This window comes from Hemitrygon akajei, chromosome 16 (assembly GCF_048418815.1).
Source record: "Hemitrygon akajei chromosome 16, sHemAka1.3, whole genome shotgun sequence".
Lineage (NCBI taxonomy): Eukaryota > Metazoa > Chordata > Chondrichthyes > Myliobatiformes > Dasyatidae > Hemitrygon > Hemitrygon akajei.
Genome location: NC_133139.1, coordinates 50,504,437 through 50,529,584, shown reverse-complemented (window position 1 = coordinate 50,529,584; position 25,148 = coordinate 50,504,437). Strand labels below are relative to the sequence as shown.

Genomic DNA, 25,148 nt, shown 5'->3' with positions numbered 1-25,148 from the left:
AGAGGGGCGTTGACAAATGTGAAGTCGTAGAACAGGCTGATATCCTGTTGATGTTAAGAAAGAGGGTGTAGAGAAACATCTGAAAAACTTTTGGAGAGGCAAGTCCCTGGGGCCAGGGGGAAGAAACCTCAGTTTACTATGGGAAGTGATTGTATTTTGGAAATCTTTGCATCCTCACTGGCCACAGGAGAAGTGTCAGAGAATTGTAGAGTGATAAATGGTATTTCTTTGTTCAAGAAAGATAATTGGAATATCCTTGGGAATTATGGATCAGTGAGTCTTATGTCAGTGGTGGGCCAACTATTGGAGAGGATTCTTAGACAGGATTTATGAGCAGTTTGAGAAGCATAGTCTGATTGGTGATAGTCATCAGCCTTGAGAGGAGCAGGTCATGCCTCACAAGCCTTGTTGAATTCCCTGAAGAGGTGACAAAACGTGAGCAGTGGATGTGGAGTACAGTCAATGAATTTTATTAAGGCATTTGACAAGATTCCTCATGGTAGGCTCATTCAGTCAGGAGGTCAGTGACCAGTGGTGTTCTGCAGCGATCTGTTCTGGGACCCCCTGCTCTTTCTGATTTTTATAAATAATTTGGCTGGGTGTGTTAGTAAGTTTGCAGATAATACGAAGATTAGTGGTGTTGTGGATAGAGTAGAAAGTTAAAAGAGACATTGATAGGATGCAGAGCTGGCAGATGGAGTTCAATCTGGAAATATGTGAAGATTGAATGTGAATGTAGAATACAGGGTTAATGGCAGGATTTTTAACAGTGTAGCAGTACAAAACAATCTTGAGGTTCACATCCATCGATCTCTTAAAGTTGCAGTCAAGTAGATAGTGTTAAGAATGCATATGGTTTGTTGAGCTTCATTGGCCAGGGGTTTGAGTTAAAGAGCAACAAGGTAATATCAATAAAACTCCAGTTAGACCACACTTGGAATATTGTGTTCAGTTCTGATCATCTCATTATATTAAGGATGTGGAAACTTTACAGAAGGTGTAGAGATTAACCAGGATGATACCTGGTTTAGAGCACGTGCATATGAGGATAGGTTGAGTGTGCTAGGGATTTTCTCTAAAGCTAAATAGGATGAGGAGTGACTTGATAAAGGTGCACAAGATGATACAAGAGGTATAGATTCAGCAACAGGCTAGAGAATTTTTCCCAGGATAGAAATGGATAATACAAGGAGGGGCATAACTTTAAGGTGCTGAGAGGAAAGAATCGGGAGATATCGGAGATAGATATTTTAGACAGACACATGGATGAAAGAAAAATAGATGGCTATGTGGGATGTGAGGTCTAATTGAGATTCTTAACCCCAAATATTTTATATTGCTCTCATCCATATTAATGATCATTTGACATAAAGTCCACCAGCCAATTCATCTAAAATCTGACAGTTCTGAGGTGGCTGAAGTAATCAATGTGGAACCTGCAGCAGGTGCTTGCAATCCAAATCAAGGTCAATATGCACATGCAATAAAAAGCTCACATAGCAGCATCAGTATATGCTCACGAAATGCTATTAACTTTATTTAGTGTGCTACTAATAAGTAGCCAACTTTTTCAGTACCAAAAAACAAACCGGAGGAACGTAATTGAAAAGCATAAGACAATAAGGCATAGGAGCAGAATTAGGCCATTCAGCTCATCATCCACTCCGCCATTTCATCATGGCTGATTCTAGATCACATTCAACCCCATACACCTGCCTTCTCACCATATCCCTTGATGCCCCGACCAAACGATAACCTATCAATTTCTGCTTTGATTTTACCCAAGGACTTGGCCTCCATTGCAGTCTGTGGCAGAACATTCCACAGATTCACCACTCTTTGGCTAAAAAAATTCCTCCTTCCTTCTGTCCTAAAAGGATGGCCCTCAATTTTGAGGCTGTGACCACTAGTTCTAGATATCCCCACCAGAGGAATCATCCCTACATCCACCCTATCTAGTCCTTTCAACATTCGGTAGGTTTCAATGAGAGCTCCACGCATTTGTCTAAATTCCAATGAGTACAAGGCCAAAGCTGCCAAATGCTCCCCACATGTTAACCCCTTAATTCCCAGAAACATCCTCATAAACCTCCTCTGTACTCTATCTAATGACAATACATCCTTTCTGAGATAAGGGGCCCAAAACTGTTGACATTATTCTAAGTGAGGCCTGAGTAGTTTCTTATAAAGCTTCAGCATTATCTCCTTGTTTTTATATTCTATTCTCTTTGAAATAAATGCCAACATTGCATTTGCTTTCTTTACCACAGGTTCAACCTGTAAATTAACCTTCTGGGAGTCTTACACGTCAATTCCTAAGTCCCTCTACATGTCTGATGTTTGAACCTTCTCCCAATTTTTACCAAAATGCATTATCATATATTTCCCAACACAAATTCCATCTGCCACGTTTTTGCCCATTCTTCCAATTTGTGTAAGTCTTGCTGTAATCACATTGCTTCCTCAGCATTACCTACCCCTCTACCTCTCTTTATATTATCTGCAAACATTGCCACAAAGCCATCAATTCCACTTTCTAAATCATTGACAAATAAAGTGAAAAGTAGTGGTCCCAAAACTGACACCTGAGAAACACCAGTAGTCACTGGCAGCCAACCAGAAAAGATCCCCCTTTATTCCCACTTGCTGCCTCCTGCCTGTCAGCCATTCTTCTATCTATTCCAGTATATTTCCTGTAACACCATAGGATTTTATCTTATTAAGCAGCCTCATCTGAGGCACCTTATCAAATACCTTCTGAAAATCCAAGTAAATGACATCCTCTGCCTCTCCTTTGTACATCCTGCTTGTTATTTACTTGAAGAATTCTGACAGGATTTGTCAGAAAGATTTCCCTTGGCAGAAACCATGCTGACTTTGACTTATTTTATCATGAGTCTCTAAGTACCCCAAAACCTCATCCTTATTAATGAACTCTAATACTTTCCCAATCACTGAGGTAAACTGGCCAATAATTTCTTTTTTTTTGCCTTCTGCCTTCTTAAAGAGTGGAGTGACATTTGCAATCTTCCAGTCCTCTGGGACTATGCCAGAATCAAGTGATACTTGAAAGATCATAACCAATGCATCCATTATCTCTTCAGCAACCTCTTTCAGGACTCTGGGAAGTAGTCTATCTGGTCCAGGTGACCTATCCACTTTAAGAGCCAAGCATCTACGGTGGGTGGAAGAAGATTGTCAATGTTTCAGGTGGAAACCCTGCATCAGAATTGAGGATGATGAGGGAAGATAGCCAGTATAAAGAGGCAAGCAGGAGGGATGAAATAGGAATGAGGTCGACCAAGGAACTGAGAGATGATGGGCAGATGGAGCTAGGTAAGGCCTGGATGTAGAGGCAGAAGGATGGGTGAGTAAGTTTGCGGATGACACGAAGATTGGAGGAGTTGTGGGTGGAGCTGCAGGTTGTCGAAGGTTACAAGAGGATATAGAGTTGGGCAGAAAAATGGCAGATGGAGTTCAATCCGGACAAGTGTAAAGTGATGCATTTTGGAAGGACAAACCAGAGTGTGGATGAACAGAGGGACTTTGGGGTTCAAATCCATACATCATATAACCATATAACAATTACAGCATGGAAACGGGCCATCTCAGCCCTTCTAGTCCGTGCCGAACGCTTACTCTCACCTAGTCCCATCGACCTGCACTCAGCCCATAACCCTCCATTCTTTTCCTGTCCTTATACCTATCCAATTTTACTTTAAATTACAATATCAAACCTGCATCTACCACTTCTACTGGAAGCTCGTTCCACACAGCTACCACTCTCTGAGTAAAGAAGTTCCCCCTTGTGTTACCCCTAAACTTTTGCCCCCTAACTCTCAATTCATGTCCTGTTTGAATCTCCCCTACTCTCAATGGAAAGAGCCTATCCACATCAACTCTATCCATTCCCTCATAATTTTAAATACCTCTGTCAAGTCCCCCCTCAACCTTCTACACTCCAAAGACCTAACTTGTTCAACCTTTCTCTGTAACTTAGGTGCTGAAACCCAGGTAATATTCTAGTAAATCTCCTCTGTATTCTCTCTATTTTGTTGACATCTTTCCTATAATTCGGTGACCAGAACTGTACACAATACTCCAAATTTGGCCTTACCAATGCCTTGTACAATTTTAACATTACATCCCAGCTCCTATACTCAATGCTTTGATTTATAAAGGCCAGCATACCAAAAGCTTTCTTCACCACCCTATCCACATGAGATTCCACCTTCAGGGAACTATGCACCATTATTCCTAGATCACTCTGTAATACTGCATCCTTCAATACCTCACACTTATCAGCATTAAACTCCATCTGCCATCTTTCAGCCCACTCTTCTAACTGGCCTCTGCAACCTTTGAAAATCTACTTCATTATCCACAGTGCCACCTATCTTAGTATCATCTGCATACTTACTAATCCAATTTACCACCCCATCATCCAGATCATTAATGTATATAACAAACAACATTGGACCCAGTACAGATCCGAGGCACATCCCTCAAGGTCGCTGCGCAGGTTGATAGGGTAGTTAAGAAGGCCTATTTAGGCTAGGCTTCATTAATGGGGATTGAGTTCAAGAGTAGAGAGGTCATGTTGCAACTCTACAAATCTCTGGTGAGACTACACTCGAAGTATTGTGTTCAGTTCTGGTCACCTCATTTATAGGAAGGATGTGGAAGCTATGGAGAGAGTGCAGAGAAGATTTATTAGAATGTTGCCTGGTTTGGAGAACAAGTCATATGAAGCAAGGTTAGCAGAGCTGGGACTTTTCTCTTTGGAGCGTAGAATGCGAGGGGACTTGATAGAGGTCTACAAGATTATGAAAGGCATAGATAGGGTGGATAGTCAGTACCTGTTTCCCGGGGCACCAATAGCCAACACCAGAGGGCATATGTACAAAATTAAGGGAGGGAAGTTTAGGGGAGACATCAGGGGTAAGTTTTTTTACACAGAGGATTGTGAGTGCCTGGAATGACTTGCCAGGGATGGTGGTGGAGGCTAAAACATTAGGGGTATTTAAGAGCCTCTTGGACAGGCACATGGATGAAAGAAAAATAGAGGGTTATGGGGTAGTGTGGCTTTAGTACATTTTTAAAGGATTATACGGGTCGGCACAACATGGAGGGCTGAAGGGCCTGTACTGTGCTGTAATGTTCTATGGAAGTTCTAACTAGATTGATCAGTGGCTGTTCTGCTTCCTTCATTTCTTGTCTTCCCTGCACAAACAAAAACTCTCATTACTTTTAAATCCCAACTTAGGTCACTAGTCATCCTTGAAGTAGCAGACATCGGGAAGAATTAAAGAGCTTGTATCAGTTATGTCCCGATGCCAACAAGAGACTGACTTGTAAAGTAATGTTATTCCTGCTACAGAGAGGGAAGCCTGTCCGTCCCAGAGAGAACGCGGTAACCGAGAGGCAGTCGGTGGGATATGGATTCGATCCAAGGGGTTACCACACTTCCCAACCGACCTCTCCACCATCTTCGTACGCCCGGCTGCCCGCCCGCTCGCTCGCACAAACCCGCCCAGCGGCGCGCGGCCAATAGACCGCATGCGCAGGGCGAACACGCCGCTGTCGCGCGCTCCCTGCCGTCAAGCAGTTTCCCTTCCGGTTGGCCGCAGCTGCGCTAGGTGCGCGGAGTCTCCAAGTGTGAGATGGTGGTTTGAAAACTGTTTGTAGGAGCGTGGAGTGAGGGTGGCCCACAGCCATGGATATACCGGTCCCTCCAGAGGGTAAGTGTCGTAACGTATTGGTTCACAACGGAACTGTTGCTTGTGGATGCGATGAATTTCATTGTGGTGGTGTCCAGGCCCTGCTATGGGCCGTCTCATTGGCCGAGCGCGGCCCGTGGTCGTTAGTACGCATGCGTGCCGCCCCATCGGTCCGCTCTGCGCATGTTTGCGTTTTTGAGCCCTTGCCTGCGCAAGTGCTGCTGTAGGAGGGACAATAAGCATATGGAAATGTGGTGGACGCCTCATTTTTTTCTAGTCCTAATGAAGGGTCTCGGCCCGAAACATGGACTTTTCCATATATGCTGCCGGGCCTGCTGAGCTCCTCCAGCTTTTTGTGTGTGTTGATCGGTGGTGGGGCGTGGGTTCAATACCAAAATATCAAAGGATAGGGGAGGAATGCAGTCGGGAATACTTAACCGCACTCACAGCCCAGTGTATGCTCGGTTCATGACCTCTTAAAGTAGGCATTAGTAAAATGTAAACCTCATCTGTTAATACGACAGTTCGGTTGGTTCCGTTTATGTCAGCTTGTGGACCATGGTTGTATTAATCTTATACTTGAGTTTCGTTTCAAACCATTAGCCCGCCTCACCATAAATGTGCTATCCATTCTGATTTTTAATTTTACAAGAAACAACACATTTAACATACGAGTGGTGCACTGAGTTAAGTCATCTACGGATCAATCCAAATAATGTAATTTATTTGCAGCCAGTACCACACAAAATACTGGAGGAACTCAGCATGCCAGGCAGCATCTAACCAGTCGATGTTTCCTGCTGAGACCCTTCATCAGGATCCTAACTCACATACTACACAGATTTCATGGTTCCCAGTTTGTGCAGCCTCTTTTGAAGGCATAAAGGTGTTTCAGGTGTGTTTTTTTAATTAGTAGAAATGTTTTGTTAGGAAGTCACTTACCTTTTAGATTTGCATTAAGATTACTATCGGAATCAGTAATATCTTTGGCACATGCTGTGAAATTTGTTGTTTTGCAGCAGCAGTACATCAAAACCAGTATGTGTCATGGAATTTATTAACTTAGGAGCATCAGTTCAATGCATAATATCATAATATAGAAAGAGCAAATAAATAAGTAGATCAATTGCAGTAGGTTTATATGTGTATTGAGTAGATTAAAATAGTGCAAAAACAGAAATATATTTTAAAAAGATGAGGTAGTGTTCATGGGTTCAGTGCCCATTTAGGAATCATAGGGAAGAAGCTGTCCCTGAATTGCTGAGTGTGTGCCTTCAGGCTTCTGTACCTTCTTCCTGACGGTACAATGAGAAAAGGGTATGCCCTAGCCTAGGGAGTGATGGGGGTCCTTAATAATGGATCTTGTCTTTCTAAGCCACTGTTTCTTGAAGATGTCTTGGGTACTACAGAGGCTAGTACCCAAGATAGAGCTGACTAATGACTTTCTTTAGCTTCTGTCAGTCCTGTGCAGTATCCCTCTGCCAGCCACTCCCCTTCCAGAAAGATGCAGTCTGTCAGAATGCTCTCCGCAGTACATCTATAGAAGTTTTTGAGTGTTTTAGTTGACAAACCAAATCTCATCAAACTCCTAATGAAATGTAGCCTTCTTTATCGCTGCATGGATATGTTGGATTCACAATAACGCAATACATAATTTAGAAAACTAAATTACAATAAGAAATGTATATTTAAAAATTAAAATAGGTAACTAGTGCAAAAGGGGAAAAATAGTGAGGTAGTGTACATGGGTTCATTATCCATTCAGAAATCTGATGGGAGAGGGGTAGAAGCTGTTCCTAAAATGTGTGTGTCTTCAGAATTAGGAATGGACAAAGAGAAAAGGGGAGGGAGTGAACTTCCCAGACAATAGAGAAAGTAGTGTTCGTGCTGTCAGGTTGGAGGCTCTCCAGATGGATACTGCAACCTGAGAGTGGCGTCATTGTGGCAGTAGAGGAGGTCATGGACCAACATGTCAGAATGTGAATTGGGATTGGAATTAAAATGGTTGACCACCAGGAAATTCTGCTTGTTGAGTATGTAGTGAAGGTGCACAACAAAGTAGCCCCCAATCCATGTTGAGTCTCACCGATGTGGAGGAAGCCACACCAGGAGCATTGGATACACAGGTGACCATGACAGACTAGACAGGATAATAATCTCTGGACCAATATCAAATACCAAAAAGACATCAAAGGTATGTTAGGAGATCAAACCTGATTTTGGTCTTGTGTCAGAAATCTAGCTGGGTCTCAAAGCATCCAAAACCTGTCCATTTCCATCCATAGATATGGCTGACTCACTGTTCCTCTAGTAGTCTGTCTTTTTTGTGCTCATAGATGTTGGGTTTAAATTTAAGATGTGGATACAGTTTGTACCTGATAATGTTTTTATTGTTGCAGACCAGGAGTTAAGAAATGTCATCGACAAACTGGCACAGTTTGTGGCTCGCAATGGTCCAGAATTCGAGAAGATGACAATGGAGAAACAGAAAGAAAACCCCAAGTTTTCCTTTCTGTTTGGAGGGGAATATTATAATTATTACCAGTACAAACTAGCAATTGAGCAACAATGTAAGTATAAAAATTATGTTTGCATTTTCACTACGGTACAGTGTACAATATATATTCCTTAATTCTTGGTAATTGTACTTGTTTCCAATTTGAACTTTTAATTATTAGTATTGTGGTTTCCTTCAGGCTAGATGGATTCTGCTGTTTTCCATGCACTTATTTTTGATGAGGTAATATGCCTCCAAATTACTCTTGACAAAATGAAAGAAATAGTATTTGAGTGAGATTAATTGTTAAAATATTAAGGACTCCAGTGAATTGATGGTAATTTGTTTTGGCTTTTTTGAAGAAATATCAAGCAAAATAATGAGCCATCTTGTTATGTGTCGAAAAGATTATCAGGTCCCAAAAATCCAATGATACCAAACAATAAATGCATCGTAGATACGATAAACATAAGGTAGATACACTATGACGTGGTAAATGGGAAGTTAAGAATGTTGATTGGGATATGTTGCTGGACCAACATATTCCAGTCATCCTGGATGTCCATGTATGTGTATCCCTGTAAGCAAATGTGCAAGTTCAGCAAACCTTTATTGCAAGAGGTTCTTAAGTACAGATGCAAGGATGTTTGCTACAATTATGCACGGCCTTGGCAAGATCACATAATAATTCTATGCTGTTCTGATTTCTCTTTGTAAGAATGGAGATATTTGCCATGGAGCATGCAACAAAGGCTCACTAGACTGAATCTTGGGATGCAGGATTGTCACGTGAATAGAGATGAGTTCAATCGATGCATTACTCATGATCTTTCAAGAATCACTTGATTCTGGTATTGTCCCAGGTGACTGGAAGATTGGCAGGCAGGAGGCAGCGAGTAGGAATAAAAGGGGTCTTTTCTGGTTGACTAGTGGTGTTCCTCGGGTCAGTATTGGGACAGCTACTTTTCAAATTGTCAGAGCTTTGGATAATGGAATTGATGGCTTTGTAGCTAAATTTGCAGATGATGCAAAGAGAGGTGGAGGGGTAGGTAGTGCTGAGGAAGCAATGCGATTGCAACAGGACTTTGACAAATTGGAATAGGTAAAAAAAGAAAGTGGCAGGTCGAATATGTGTTGGGTAATATATGACAATATATTTATTATTTATTATAAGAGATAAGTGGGTAACAGTCAGGAGAGGGAAGGGGAAAAGTCAGGTACTAAAGAGTACCCCTGTGGCTGTACCCCTTGACAATAAGTACTTCTGCTTGAGTACTGTTGGGGGGTGGGGAGTACTGTTGGGAGACAGCCTACCTGGGGAAAGCAACAGTGGCTATGCCTCTGGCACAGAGTCCGGCCCTGTGGCTCAGAAGGGTAGGGAAAGGAAGAGGAAGGCAATAGTGATAGGGGGTCAGACAGGTGATTCTGTGGATGCAGGAAAAAAACTCGGATGGTAGTTTGCCTCCCAGGTGTCAGGATCCAGGATGTTTCAGATCGCGTCCAAGATATCCTGCAGTGGGAGGGAGAACAGCCAGAGGTCATGGTACATATTGGTACCAACAACATAGGTAAGAAAAAGGAGGAGGTCCTGAAAAAAGACTACAGAGAGTTAGGAAGGAAGTTGGGAAGCAGGACCGCAAAGGTAGTATAGGAATAGAATGAGGTGGAGGATAAATGCATGGCTGACGGATTGGAGTAGGGGGCAGGGATTCAGATTTCTGGATCATTGGGACTTCTTTTGGGGCAGGTGTGACCTGCACTAAAAGGACAGATTGCACTTGAATCCCAGGGGGACCAATATCCTGGCGGGGAAGTTTGCTAAGGCTACTGGGGAGAGTTTTAACTAGAATTGTTGTGGGGTGGGAACTGAACTGAAGAGACTGGGGAAGACGCGGTTGGCTCACGAATAGAGAAAGCTTGGAGACGGTGTGTAAGGGAGGATAGGCAGGTGATAGAGAAGGGACGAGCTCAGATGGACGGTTTGAGTTGTATCTATTTTAATGCATGGAGTATTGTGAACAAAGCAGATGAGCTTAAGAGCGTGGATCAGTACTTGGAGATATGATGCGGTGGCCATTACAGAAACTTGGATTGCTCAAGGACAGGAATGGTTACTTCACGTGCCGGGTTTTAGATGTTTCAGAAAGGACAAGGAGAGAAGCAAAAGCACTGTTGACCAGAGATAGAGTCACGGCTGCAGAAAAGGTGAACGTAATGGAGGAATTGTCTATGGAGTCTTTGTGGGTGGAGGTTAGGAACAGGAAGGGATCAGTAACTTTACTGGGTGTTTTTTATAGGCCACCCAATAGAAACAGGGATATCAAGGAGCAGATAGGGAAACAGATCCTGGAAAGGTGTAATAATAACAGAGTTGTCATGATGGGAGATTTTAATTTCCCAAATATTGATTGGCATCTCCCTTGAGCAAGGGGTTTAGATGGAGTGGAGTTTGTTAGGTGTGTTCAGGAAGGTTTTTTGACACAATATGTAGATAAGCCTACAAGAGGCGAGACTATACTTGATTTGATATTGGGAAATGTACCTAGTGGTCAGTTCTCACAGTGGGAGAGCATTTTGGAGATAGTGATCATAATTCTATATCCTTTACAATAGCATTGGAGAGAGATAGGAGCAGACAAGTTAGAAAAGCATTTAATTAGAATAAGGGGAGTTATGAGGCTGTCAGGCAGGAAATTGGAAGCTTCAGTTGGGAACAGATGTTCTCAGGGAAAAGTACGAAGAAGACTGGCAAATGTTCAGGGAATATTTGTGTGGAGTTCTGTATAGGTACGTTCCAATGAGACAGGAAAGTTATGGTAGGGTACAGGAACTGTGGTGTACAAAGGCCGTAATAAATCTAGTCAAGAAGAAAAGCTAACAAAAGGTTCAGAGAGTTGGGTAATGTTAGGGATCTAGGAGATTATAAGGCTAACAGGAAAGAATTTAAAAAGGAAATTAGGAGAGCCAGAAGGGGCCATGAGAAGCCCTTGGCGTGCAGGATTAAGGAAAACCCCAAGGCATTCTACAAATATGTGAAGAGCAGGAGGATAAGACGTGAAAGAATAGGACCTATCAAGTATGACAGTGGGAAAGTGTGTATGGAACCAGAGGAAATAGCAGAGGCACTTAATGAATACTTTACTTTTGTATTCAGTATAGAAAAGGATCTTGGTGATTGTAGTGCAGATTTGCAGCGGACTGAAAAGCTTGAGCATGTAGATGCTAAGAAAGAGGATGTGCTGGAGCTTTTGGAAAGCATCAAGTTGGATAATTCGCCAGGACTGGATGAGATGTTGCCCAGGGAGGGCGAGGGAGGAGATTGCTGAGCCTCTGGCGATGATCTTTGAATCATCAGTGGGAACGGGAGAGGTTCCAGAGGATAGGAGGGTTGTGGATGTTGTTCCTTTACTCAAGAAAGGGAGTAGAGATAGCCCAGGAAATTATAGACCAGTGAGTCTTACTTCAGTGGTTGGTAAGTTGATGGAGAAGATCCTGAGAGGCAGGATTTATGAACATTTGGAGAGGTATAATATGATTAGGAATAGTCAGCATGGCTTTGTCAAGGGCAGGTCGTGCCTTACGAGCCTGATTGAATTTTTTGAGGATGTGACTAAACACATTGATGAAGGAAGAGCAGTAGATGTAGTGTATATGGATTTCAGCAAGGCATTTGATCAGGTACCCCATCCAAGGCTTATTGAGAAAGTAAGGAGGCATGGGATCCAAGGGGACATTACTTTGTGGATCCAGAACTGGCCTGCCCACAGAAGGCAAAGAGTGATTGTAGATGGGTCGTATTCTGCATGGAGGTCGGTGACCAGTGGTGTGCCTCAGGGATCTATTCTGGGACCCTTACTCTTAGTGATTTTTATAAATGACTTGGATGAGGAAGTGGGGGAATGGGTTAGTAAGTTTGCTGATGACACAAAGGTTGGAAGTGTTGTGGATAATGTGGAGGGTTGTCAGAGGTTATAGAGGGACATTGATAGGATAGAAAACTGGGCTGAGAAGTAACAGATGGAGTTGAACCCAGATAAGTGTGAAGTGGTTCATTTTGGTAGGTCAAATATGATGGCAGAATATAGTATTAATGGTAAGACTGTTAGCAGTGTGGAAGATCAGAGGTTGATGCTGTGGTTAAGAAGGCATACGGTGTATTGGCCTTCATTAGTCGTGGGATTGAATTTAGGAGTCGAGAGGTAATGTTGCAGTTATATAGGATGCTGGTCAGACCCCACTTGGAGTACTGTGCTCAGTTCTGGTCGCCTCACTACAGGAAGGATGTGGAAACCATAGAAAGGGTGCAGAGGAGATTTACAAGGATGTTGACTGGATTGGGGCGCATGCCCTATGAAAACAGCTTGTGAAGTCGGCTTTTTCTCCTTGGGGTGACAGAGGATGAGAGGTGTCCTGATAGAGGTGTATAAGTTAATGAGAGGTGTTGATCGTGTGGCTAGTCAGAGGCCTTTTCCCAGGGCTGAAATGGTTGCCACAAGAGGACACAGGTTTAAGATGCTGGGGAGTAGGTACAGAGGAGATGTCAGGAGTAAGTTTTTTATCCAGAAGAGTGGTGAGTGCATGAAATGGGCTGCTGGCAATGGTGATGGAGGCGGATACGTTAGGGTCTTTTAAGAGGCTCTTAGATAGGTACATGGAGCTTAGTAAAATAGAGGGTTGTAGGTAAGCCAAGTACTTAAGGTAGAGACATGTTTGGCACAACTTTGTGGGCTGAAGGGCCTGTATTGTGCTGTAGGGTTTCTATGTTTCTATAATGCATTTTGGTAAAAATGGAGAGAAGGTTCAAGTATCAGATGTACAGAGGGATTTAGGAGTCCTCATGCAAGACACCCAGAAGGTTAATTTGCAGGTTGAGTTAGTGGTAAAGAAGGCAAATGCAATGTTGGTGTTTATTTCAAGGGCAATAGAATATAAAAGCAAGGAGATAATGCAGAGCCCTTATAAGACATTAGTCAGGCCACACTTGGGAGTATTGTCAACAGTTTTGGGCACCATATTTCAGAAAGGATGTTTGGTCATTGGAGGAAGTCCAGAGGATGATTCCAGAAATAAAGGGATTAACATATGAGGGGCGTTTGGTGGCTTTGGGCCTGTACTCACTGGAATTTAGAAGAATGAGTGGGGATCTCATTGAAATCTACTGAATGTTGAAAGAACTAGATAAGGTGGATGTGGAGAAGATGTTTCATTTGGTGGGGTTATCCAGAACTAGAGGGCACAGCCTCAAAATTGAGGGACAACCTTTTAGAATAGTGGTAAGGAGGAATAATTTTAGCCAGAGAGTAGTGAATTTGTGGAATGTTCTCCCACAGACTGCAGTGGAGGCAAGTCCGTGGGTATATTTAAGGAGGAAGTTGATTGTTTCTTGATCGGTCATGCATCAAAGGATATGGTGAGAGAGGAGGTGTATGGGGTTGAGTGGGATCTGAGATCAGTCATGTTGTAATTGTGGAGCAGACTTGTTCTTATTGGCCTTATTCTGCTCCTGTGTCTTATGGTCTAACTGTGCCTGTATTTGTTGGAGTTTTCAAAGAATGAAATGCACAAAATTCAGTTGATTTCAATCAGGTTAGATCTTGGGAGTGTACTACTTCTGGCTGGGGTATCTAGATTAAGTGTCACATCGTTAGGATAGAAGAGGGGACACATTTTAGACTGAGGTAAGCAAAATTTCTTCCCAGTTGGTGGAACTCACTCCCAGTTTACCTAAAAGTTGCCAGTCTTGGGCACATGTAAAATAGTTCTGTAAAGTGAAGATATTTTCAAAATAATGCAAAGTTTCTAAATATAGATAAAATACTATAAAGATCAATAAACGGTAAAAAGCAAAATCAAATCAATATTTGGTGTGACCATCCTTTGCCTTTAAAACTGTATCAATTATGTTAGATACACTGATATGTAGCTTTATACAAAAATTGGTTGATAGGTTGTTCCGAGCTTCTTGGAATAATTGTCACAGTTCTTCTGCAAACTTTGGCTGTCTCACTTGCTTCTGCCTTGCCAGGTAATTCCAGATATCTTCAATGACGTTGATATCAGGGCTTTATGGAGGCCGCTATCTGAAGCCATATAAAAAGAAATCTAAGGCGTACTTTTCACGATACTGTATATTGATGATGAAAATAAATTAATCTTGTTACACAAAAGGCGTAAGCAGGTCTGGAGGAGAGTGAGAATGTGGTGTTAAGTTAAAGGACACACCATGAGCATATTAAACAGCAAAGGAAGTTCACAGAGCCAAGTGGCTACTCCCATTCCTTTACTTGCATTTCTCTTGTTGGAGGTGAGCATTGTCTGATAATTTTGTATCAGAAATGTCTTCAACTTCCTAAATATGTGGATGGGCTGCTTCAATTTCTGTGAATTGAATAGAGACAACATGAAACTACAGATACATTTTCGGTGTAATTATATTGTATTGCAGTAGATATATTTAATGTGTTGTTTTTCAATGTTTTGCCATGAAAGCCACCCATGTATTTCCCTCACCATATGGCATATGTATATAATTAGAACTAATCCTGAACCCATTTCAAACAGTTCCAACTTGAGCTGCAGAGCTTAAAATGTTTTGAAATCTGATCTGTTTGAAAAAAAGTTAGGTCCTTTTGAACTCTGGTCAGACCTAACTGTGTTGATAGCTTTAGGCATTCGTTAGTGTTGCACATCTCAAGATTTAAATCATAGAATTTTAAAGAGCCATGGCTCTTCTCTAGGAGTCTTTTGAACTCAATAAGGACATTTGATATAACGATTAGAAAAGTGACATGGACTTAAATTTATTTCTAAATTTATACATGTATTATGGTCACACGTTATTGGCATCAGTATGTGATTTTGACATTAGTTTGTTGCTTGGAACTCATAAATTTTAAGGTAGTTAATTATGAATACTTTGCATTGGTGGTTCACAATGTGGGCCATATGGCCCCAGGGAGCAATGCCAGATTTCATTGGGGCCACAGGAATTTCTGAAAAGGCCATGATAAGTTTACTGTTTTAATGAAATATTGCTAAAATATTTTAATAAAAAAGAAATGAATATCTGTAATTTAATTGGGACCCTGAATGAAATGAATAGGAATATAAACAGCTTGGAGAACTAATTGTTGCTACTAAATTTGACATTCTACCTGTCAGATATACTTGAAAAACTATATTTATTAAACACATTACAAGGAAAAAACTGCAATCTCATATCATGCAAAGAGGCTATTACCACTTTCCTTGGAAAACTCAAACTTTTCAGTAGCAATATTGGACGCAGCAAGTTCACTGGCCACACTTAAAATAGAATTGCAAGATGAGGATCTGATTGTATATTCTGATGATTTGAAACAACTGCACACTGATATGGAATTTTAGTTCCGAGACCTGCTGGAGATGCATATTCCAGATTGGATGGTAGATCCATTTGGGGTGAACCTGAATGATGTTGATACCACATTGCAAGAATGTCTTATTGAGCTGCAGAGAAGTTTAACAGCAGCTCAAGCAGAAGTCAAATGCAGCAACCAAAATTTCTGGATAAAGCATAGTTATTTGTAGTTGGATCTCCCTCCTCTTATCTAGTTGAATGTGGTTTTAGTCAAGTGCTTCAACTTTTATCAAAAGCTTGTAACTGCCTTGACGTTGTGAAAATAGGTGATCTTCAATTACCTTTAACCAAGTTGCCACCAGATATTCAAAAACTTGCTAGTTTGCATCAGGGCAAGGATCCCACTAAATACCCAAAGCAACAATATTAAGCGCTTTTTCATTGCAGGGTGGAAGAAGAAAAAATATATAGTATTTATTATAGATTAGTATAAATAGTACTGTTGACCAAAAAAAAATCTAGCAACTAATAGAGACTATAGAGAGTGGGGGCCACACGGGTAAATGAAAGTCACGAGTGGGCAATGAGCAGAAAAAGGCTGAGAACATCCTTCACATCTGCTCCATTTTGTGTTTCCATCTTTTAGCTTTTCTGTAAATTTACCAGTAATAACTCAAGTTCTACTAGGAAGCTGTACCACCCCTCCTCATGGCACTCTTTTACCTGTCAAGCTGAAATCATAGAAATTATGAAAAAATGAGCAGTATAGACCATTCCAACATTCTAGACTGCTCACTGTTTAACACAATGATGGATTAATCATTTTATCCATACAGTCTAAAGAAGTTTGGAGCCTGATCATTCAGTGCCCATTAATTTCTTTAGTGCTGCTCAATATTTCATTAAGTTTCCCTTTTCTTCTAGTTCCCATAGCTGTCTGTAAGGAGTTTGTACATCCTCTCTGTGACCACATGGGTATCCTCTGGGTGCTCTGGTTTCCTCCCATATGCAAAGACGTACTGGGTGGTAGGTTAATTGATCACTGTACATTGTCCCATGATTGCACTAGGTTTAAATCAGGGGATTGCTGGGTGGCACAGCTCAAACGGTTGGAAGGGCCTATTTACACTGTATTCCAATAAATAAATAAATAATTTCCTTTCCAATGATATCTGGGAGGTTGTTTGTGTCCTCCTCTGTTAGGACAGAACTGAAGTACTTTTGTAATTGGAGTCAATGAATCATAGTCTGGAAAAACCCATTATCCATTGAGTATTCATTTAGACACATTTTAACATTAATGCTATTTTATTTCCCCCATGTTTTCACCAATTCCTCCCAGATTCTGCTATTCACCTGCACATGAGGAAATTTACAGTACCTAACTAACCTACAAATAGATCTTTTGTATGTGAGAGGAAACTGGAGTACTGGGGAAACTATCTCTTTCACAGGGAGAACATGTAAACTCAACACAAGGCCAAACCTGACACTCTGCCATTCCTTTGTTTCCAATTATAATTATGCCACATCCATGCCTCTTCAGATGGTTCAGTACCTTTGTGCTCTATTACACAGAAAACCTTACCCTACATAAGGCACACTTGCTAAACAGTAATTAAGTAATTTATAAAAAGCTGAATTGATCCAAATCAGGCTCTGCTTCCAAGGTGCTCACAGACTGAACTTAGAAATGTATAAATATTTCCCCATTGTTATAGAGTCATACAGCATGGAAACAGGATTCTCAGTCCACCATGTTATGCTGGCAATCTCTACTAATCCTTTTTTCCAGTACTTTATCCTTGGCCTTCTGTTCCATTGCATTTCAAGTGCTCATCTAAAATCTTAAGTTTTGTAAGGGTAACTGCCTCCACCATCTTCTTGGGCAATGCATTTTAGATTTCAACCACCCTGTGGGTGGAAAAAAGATCTCCAAATACACTCTAAATCTCTTCTCCCACACTTTAAATCTTATTTTTCACCCCTGCCAAGGTGGAAAGTTTCTCGCTATTTAACCTATCGATGCCCCTTGTACTGTACCCTTTGCTTCAAGGAAAACAAGATACTTGGTTCAGATTTTCCTGATAGCTGAAATGCTGCACTCCAGGCAAAGTCCTAGTGAGTCTTTCCTGTACTATCTCCGTGCAGTCCTGTCCTTGCTGCAGTGTGACCATATTTGCACAGTGCTCCGGTTCTGGTCTAACCAGTCTTATTGTTGTATCATAACCTGCTCTTGTATTCTGTGCCCCATCTAATGAAAGCAAGTATCTCATATGCTGCCTTAACTGCTTTGTCTACCTATGCTACTACCTTCAAGTATCTTGTATCTATACCAAAGTCCAAAGAGCATTTATTATCAAAGTATGAATACTGTATACAACCTTGAGATTTGTCTTCTTGCAGGCAGCCACAAAACAAAGAAACATGATTAAACCCTTTTCAAAAAAGAACAAACCATTTAAACTTTTTTTTTCTAAATAATACAAGTAAACAAATAAAACAGAATGTTATCTGCAGAGTCCCCAATTTGAGTACACAGCTTTGGAGCCCATTCAACATTGAGGTGAGCAAAACCTGGCCAGGAGCCCAGCAGTTTGCTCCCAAACCTGGCAGCGTGGGACCCAAGATGGTAGCAACAAGAAAAGAGGGAGACCGTTCAAATGCAGACGGATGGCGCTGAACACCTGTTAGATTTCCGCTCTTGTCCTTGACAGTTTTAATCTTGCTTGATGCTTTAATCAGTGCAGAATAATGGAGTCAACCATGAGTTCATGTTCACCCAACAGGTTGCTACACAGCGTCCATCCCTGGTGCTGGCCATACCTAGATTCTTAAGACTCTAGTTTGCTGAATCCCTCAGCAGATCGCAAAAGCGCCAGTTTGTTTAGTCAGCTCAAGAGCACGTCCTTAAAAGGGCTATTACAGGTTACAGATTGCAGCAATTGCCGTTCAGAAGTAAATCTAAAAGAGTATGTAGTAGTTCTGTGAGCTGTCTGCAATACGTTGTTGTTGGTCACTGGCACACGGTCTTTCTGTACTTAGTACTTGCTAGAATCCTATCAAAAATTAATTTTTTAGTCCTTTCACATTTTTCAGGATTAAATTCCCTCTGCCCTGATGTAGCTATATAGGACCCTGGTCAGACCCCACTTGGAGTACTGTGCTCAATGCTGGTCGTCTCACTACAGGAAGGACGTGGAAACTATAGAAAGGGTGTAGAGGAGATTTATAAGGACATTGCCTGGATTGGGGAGCATGCCTTATGAGAATAGGTTGAGTGAACGTGGCCTTTTTTCCTTGGAGCGACGAAGGATGAGAGTTGACCTGATAGAGGTGTATAAGATGATGAGTGGCATTGATTGTGTGGATAGTCAGAGGCTCTTTCCCAGGGCTGAAATGGCTAGCACGAGAGGGCACAGTTTTAAAGGTGCGTGGGAGTAGGTACATAGGAGATGTCAGGGGTAAGTTTTTTGCACAGAGAGTGGTGAGTGCGTGGAAAGGGCTGCTGGCGGCAACGGTGGAGGCGGAAATGATAGGGTCTTTTAAGAGGATTCTGGAAAGGTACATGGAGCTTAGAAAAGTAGAGGGCTATGGATAAGTCTAGGTAGTTCTAAGGTAAGGACATGTTCGGCACAGCTTTGTGGGCTGAAGGGCCTGTATTATGCTGTAGTTTTTCTGTGTTCTATGTTTTATGCCATGTTCTCTCTCACCAGCTGAAGAGTATTATTTTGTAGCTAAAGGCTAAGCTACTCAGTATTAATAACCCAAATTTTGTGTCAGCTACAAACTTACTAATCATACCTTCTACATTGAGGCTTGGATTATTGGTATAAATAACTAGCAGCAAAGGTTCCAACACTGATATCTGCAATATACCACTGGCCATATACTTCCAATTACAAATTCAAGCCTTCATCATCACGTTGTAGCGCCAGTCACCAACTCCATTGTGCATCCAATTTACCAAATGGTTCTGAATCTCAGTATTTACTCCACCCCCTTGTATACTGTTAAAGAGAAATTTTGTTTCAATGTTCCACTGAATATAAAATTATCTTTTCCTCTTGGACAACCCTTGGGAATCAAGCTTGTGAATTTCTTTGAACTTCCTTCAATTCAACTATGATTTGATATTATTTACTTAATATAGTTTTTTTAAAAAATTACATGGAAGGATTTAATGGAATTGAGATCTTCAAATTACATCATTTACCTTTACTTAGTTTGCAGAATATTTCCTAGTCTACACACACCACTCACATGTTCATCTTTCCTCAATATTTACTTCATTTGATGTATTGGATGCTGATAATTATTTTGATTATTACAAATATATAATATTCTAATCAGATTTGACTACCTTTTGATTGTTCTGAAGTTCTCAAATTTTATAAATTAGAAGATTGGTCTTGCAGTTAGGACCAAGAATTATCTCAATCAGGTTGGGAAGGATTGTTCCAAATTGATATAAAAGGCTTGAAATTTCAAGTAATAGTAGCTGGAAAGAAAATTAATGTATTTTAAAGCCACAAGATATTCAGAAGGATGTTACAGCCACATACTTTGTCATAATTTTCCTAGGATAATAGGTTTTTGGCAGCTAGAGTGCTCAGCAGGATCGTACAACAACAGCGTTGTAGTGGACAGTGAATGTGTTTTGCTGATGTTCATTGAAGAATGAATACTCCCACTTGGAGTACTGTGCTCAGCTCTGGTCACCTCACTATAGGAAGGCTGTGGATTCCATAGAAAGGGTGCAGAGGAGACTTACAAGGACATTGCCTGGATTGGGGAGCATGCCTTATGAGAATAGGTTGAGTGAAGTCAGCCTTTTTTCCTTGGAGCGATGGAGGTTGAGAGCTGACCTGATAGAGGTGTGTAAGATGATGAGAGGCACTGATTGGTGGATAGTCAGAGGCTTTTTCCCAGGGCTGAAATAGCTAGAACAAGAGGGCACAGTTTTAAGGTGCTTGGAAGTAGGTACATAGGAGATGTCGGGGGTAAGTTTTTGCGTAGAGAGTGGTGAGTGTGTGGAATGATCTGTCGGCAACGGTGGTGGAGGTGAATACGATAGGGTCTTTTAAGAGACTCTTGGACAGGTACATGGAGCTCAGAAAAATAGAGGGCTATGGGTACCTAGGTAATTTTTAAAGTACGGTAAGTACATGTTTGGCATAGCATTGTGGGCAGAAGGGCCTGTATTGTGCTGTAGGTTTTCTATGTTTCTAAAATCTAATCCTGATGGAAGTGTCTCGGCCCATAATATTAACAATTTTTTCTTCGTCATAAATGCTGCCTGGCCTGCTGAGTTCTTCCAGTATTGTACGTGTACTGCTTTGGATTTCCAGCATCGGCAGAATTTGTGTTTATATTCTTGTGCTTAGTTACAAGTGTATGCCAGGTATGTATAGACTTCAGTTATAGTTCCCAAATAAAGAGATCTTATGTGTTATAGGTATACTCGATTGAGTTAAATACAACAATGTGCTATGTTATTTGAAGTGATTGTTTGGTATACCCCAGATATTTTCATAGTAGCCATGTTCAAGATAGCTATGAGAATTCATGTAACCAGTGAAGGTTAACATGACAGTTATTTTAATGTACAAGGAATCTCTCAGCTTGTGAGCTTAAAGCTGCTCTCTGTGGCATCAGCATTCAAGCTGAAATAAGTCTAGAGAGTCACATTTTGTTGCAGCTTTTGTACCAGATTAATGCATTTTAATCAGTATATAGTGTAGAAAGGGATTGGTGAAACTGCATGCAGCAGCTGTGGTATGTTTGGGAGGAAAAAACGACTTTGGATCCAAGGTTCCCACAGCACTGCACCACTAGGGATTTATTTGCCCTGTAGAATAAAATGATTACTCAATAATTCCATTATCATTGTTGTCATGCAACTAGCTCAGCTGCTATTAAGTATCAAGTTGCTCTGAAATGAATTAGCTGGATTGCTTTTTGGCCAGCAATTGTAATGTTCACCTACTGAAATAGTAGACTGAGTGTTATCACCAAAGCACTTGAAGTCACATGGACACAACATCAAAGTAATTTCTAGGTTTATTCTTAAATGCCACTTGAGTCATTTTCAATTGAAGAGAGTTTGTTACCATAATGGGATGTGCTCTACTGTAAGTGTACAATATGGAGCAGAGCCCAAAATCTGTACTTCATAATTTTGCAATTGCCCAGAACTGACCAGTAGCTCAGTAATCCTGCATAGTCAAAAAAATGCTTTCTTCAAGCCACCTTTGAGCACGTGAATGAGTGCTTCCCTTTAAAACTCTATTTCAAGCTATTTTCATAGAAACGTAGACATAGAAAACCTACAGCACAATACAGGCCCTGTATAGCTGTAACATTACCTCTCGGCTCTTGAACTCAATCCCACGGCTGATGGCAGCCAGTACACCGTATGCCTTCTTAACCACACAGTCAACCTGCATAGCAGCTTTGAGAGACCTATGGACTCAGACCCCAAGATCCCTCTGATCCTCCACACTGCCAAGGGTCTTAGCATTAATATTATATTCTGCCATCATATTTGACCTAACAAAATGAATCACCTCACACTTAATCTGGATTGAAGTCCATTTATCACTTCTCAGCCCAGTTTTGCATCCTATCAATGTTCCATTGTAACCTCTGACAGCCCTCTACACTATCCACAACACTCCCAATCTTTGTGTCATCAGCAAATTTACTAACTCATCGCTCCACTTCCTCATCCAGCTCATTTATTAAAATCATGAAGAGAAGGAGTCCTAGAACAGATCCCTAAGGCACACCACTGGTCACCGACCTCCATGCAGAATATGACCTGTCTATAACTGCTGTGGGCTTGCCTTCTGTGGGCAAGCCAGTTCTGGATCTACAAAGGAATGTCCCCTTGGATCCCATGCCTCCTGACTTTCTCAATAAGCCTTGCATGGGGTACCTTGTCAAATGTCTTGCATTTAGGGAGGGGAATTAAATAAATAAGGGACAGGGTAAGAAGGGGAGGAGGGGCATTAACAGCATTAAGTTAGAGAAATCAATGTTCATGCCATCAGGTTGGAGGCTACCCAGACGGAATATAAGGTGTTGTTCCTCCAAACTGAGCATGGCTTCATCTTGACAGTAGAGGAGGCCATGGATAGACATATCAGAATGGAAATGGGACGTGGAATTAAAATGTGTGGCCACTGGGATAACCTTTTTGAAAAGTATTGATGATGTGTTAATTTAGAAATTGAATGGCAGAGGGGAAGAAGCTGTTCCTGAATTGCTGAGTTTGTGCCTTCAGGCTTTTGTACCTCCTTCCTGGAAGTAACAATAAAAGGGCATGTCTTGGATGGTGGGGGTCCTTAATGATGGACGCTGCCTTCCTGAGGCACTACTACTTGAAGATTTCTTGGCTACTTCGGAGGCTAGTATCCATGATGGAGCTGACTAATTTTAATTTTACAATTCTCTGCAACTTACTTTGATTCTGTGCAGTAGCCCTCTCCCCCTCCTCCCCTATATCAGATGGTGATGCAACCAGTCAGAATGCTGTCCACAGTACATCTGTAGCAGTTTTAGAGTGTTTTAAGTGACAATCCAAACTCCTAATGAAGTAACAGCCGCAGTATTGCCTTCTTCATAGCTGCATCAATGTGTTACAACCAGGTTAGGTCCTCAGAGATAGTGGCACTCAGGAACTTGAAATTTGTCATTCTCTCAACTTATTATCCCACTATGAGTTGGTTGTGTTCCCTCATTCTACCCCTTCTGAAGCCAGCAGTCAGTTTTTTGGTCTTATGAACATTGAGTGTGAGATTGTTGCTATGACACCACCCAAACAATTGGTATATCTTGCTTCTGTATACCCTCTATTCGTTCAAATTCAATCTATTTTGGATATACTCAATGACCAGTCCTCTACTGCCACCTTAGGAAGAGAGCTTGAGAGATTCTATGCCCTCTGAGTGAGAGTTTCTTCTTGTTTCACTTCTGAATGGCCAGCTCCTTATTTTGAGATAGTTACCCAGAGTTAACATCTTTGGATAGGGAGTCAAGACCAATATACCAGATGTGGCCTATAAGGACACTGTATAATTGGAGCAAATATTTTCTCCACTTATGCACAAAGGCCAAAATACTCTTTGCCTTTCTAATTCTTTGCTGAACCTGCTCGTTCATTTTCAGTGATCAGTGCTCTAGGGTCTCAAAACAACCATTCAATTCCATGAGCAACAATTCATTCCTTCTAAAGGTACTTCATTCTATTTTTTCTGCAAGTACTTATTTTACTCAGTATATTACTTTATCATGTTCGTTTTAAATTAAACTAGCTAATATTTGGATTTTCAACCGATCAACCTGACCTTCTATAAAACATACCAAAATATCTTTCTCTAGTTAGATCTCAATATCCAACCCTGTCTCCATTGTTCATGAAACTTGTACCCCATCTAACTTCTCCTTTTCATTTACTGCTTCTCTAACCTATTGTCACATGTACAGTGAAAAGCTTGTCTGTTTTAAACTTCATTTAAGCTGTCCTTTTCCTACCCGACCCCAGACCCCAAAGCACTCTTTCCATTTTATTTTGGCAATTTTTCTCTGGACTCTCTTTCCTAAGAGCATTCCCTTCGAAACACCAAGGTCCACCTTTGTTTTTGTTAATCATTTCCTCCCTTTGCTTTCCATGCCATTTATCTTCCACAATGCCTCTCACTTTCTCAAATAGAAATGGATCTGAGCCGTTGGAGGAAATGGTGCAGATGTAGGATTTGGTTATAATTACAGCAGGACTTCGATTAAAAATGAAGGACACTAGACAAGTTCTTTTTATTTGTATAATGTGTAATGTTATGTTGTGATAAAAGATTCACTGGGAAGTGTGGATGTAGTGTGATAAAATTTTGCATTAAACACACTGCTAGGATCACCTGTAGAGAAAAGTGACTAGAAAATTAAATAGCAAAGCAGATACTCCCTCTGGATACCATCTTCCAAGAGACCATCTTCTGAATGAAGTATGAATTTGAAGTTCAAGCATATTTGTGCTTAACCTAGAAGCAATGCTTGGGGTCCTGAAAATAAGAAGGGAAGTGGTAAATGATGTGAGTGACATCTCCAATATTTGTGTGAAGTTGTGGGAGGTATTGAAAGACTTGGAAGAATCTCTGATTTGGAAAAATTTGGAAGAATACATGACTGCAAGAAACTGTAGGGAGTTGTGGACACAGTTCCAACAAATCACTGGAACTAACCTCCCCTCTATGGATTCTTCTTGTTGCCTCAGTAAAGCAGCCAACATGATCAAATGCTCTACCCACTCCAGATATTCTCTCTTCTCTGCTTTCCCTTTGGGCAGACGATACAAAAGCCTAAAAGAACAGAGTCGAGGACAACTTCCACCCCACTGTTATCAGACTCTTGAATAGACGTCTTGTATGATAAAATGGAATCTTGGCTTCATAATCTACCTTGTTATGATCTTGCACTTTATCATTTAATTGCACTGCATTGTTACAGTTTTATCTTATTGTACCTCAATGCACTGTGTAATGATTTGATCTGTATAAACAGTATGCAAGACAAGCTTTTCACTGTACATGTG

At 41.1% G+C, this 25,148-nt stretch overlaps 1 protein-coding gene across 4 annotated transcripts in view; it reads left to right on the top strand.

The window, feature by feature from the left end:
* The first annotated feature begins 5,585 nt into the window (after positions 1-5,585).
* The window catches only part of cherp (calcium homeostasis endoplasmic reticulum protein), a 79,090-nt gene continuing 59,527 nt past the window's right edge, over positions 5,586-25,148 (top strand). For 3 of the 4 annotated variants that reach the window (XM_073068864.1, XM_073068862.1, XM_073068863.1), the window contains exons 1-2: positions 5,586-5,741; positions 8,120-8,290. In XM_073068864.1, the coding sequence (XP_072924965.1) occupies positions 5,717-5,741; positions 8,120-8,290 (196 nt within the window). In that variant the 5' untranslated portion in view covers positions 5,586-5,716. The remainder of the gene's footprint in view (positions 5,742-8,119; positions 8,291-25,148) is intronic. The other variant, XM_073068865.1, reaches the window with a different exon arrangement.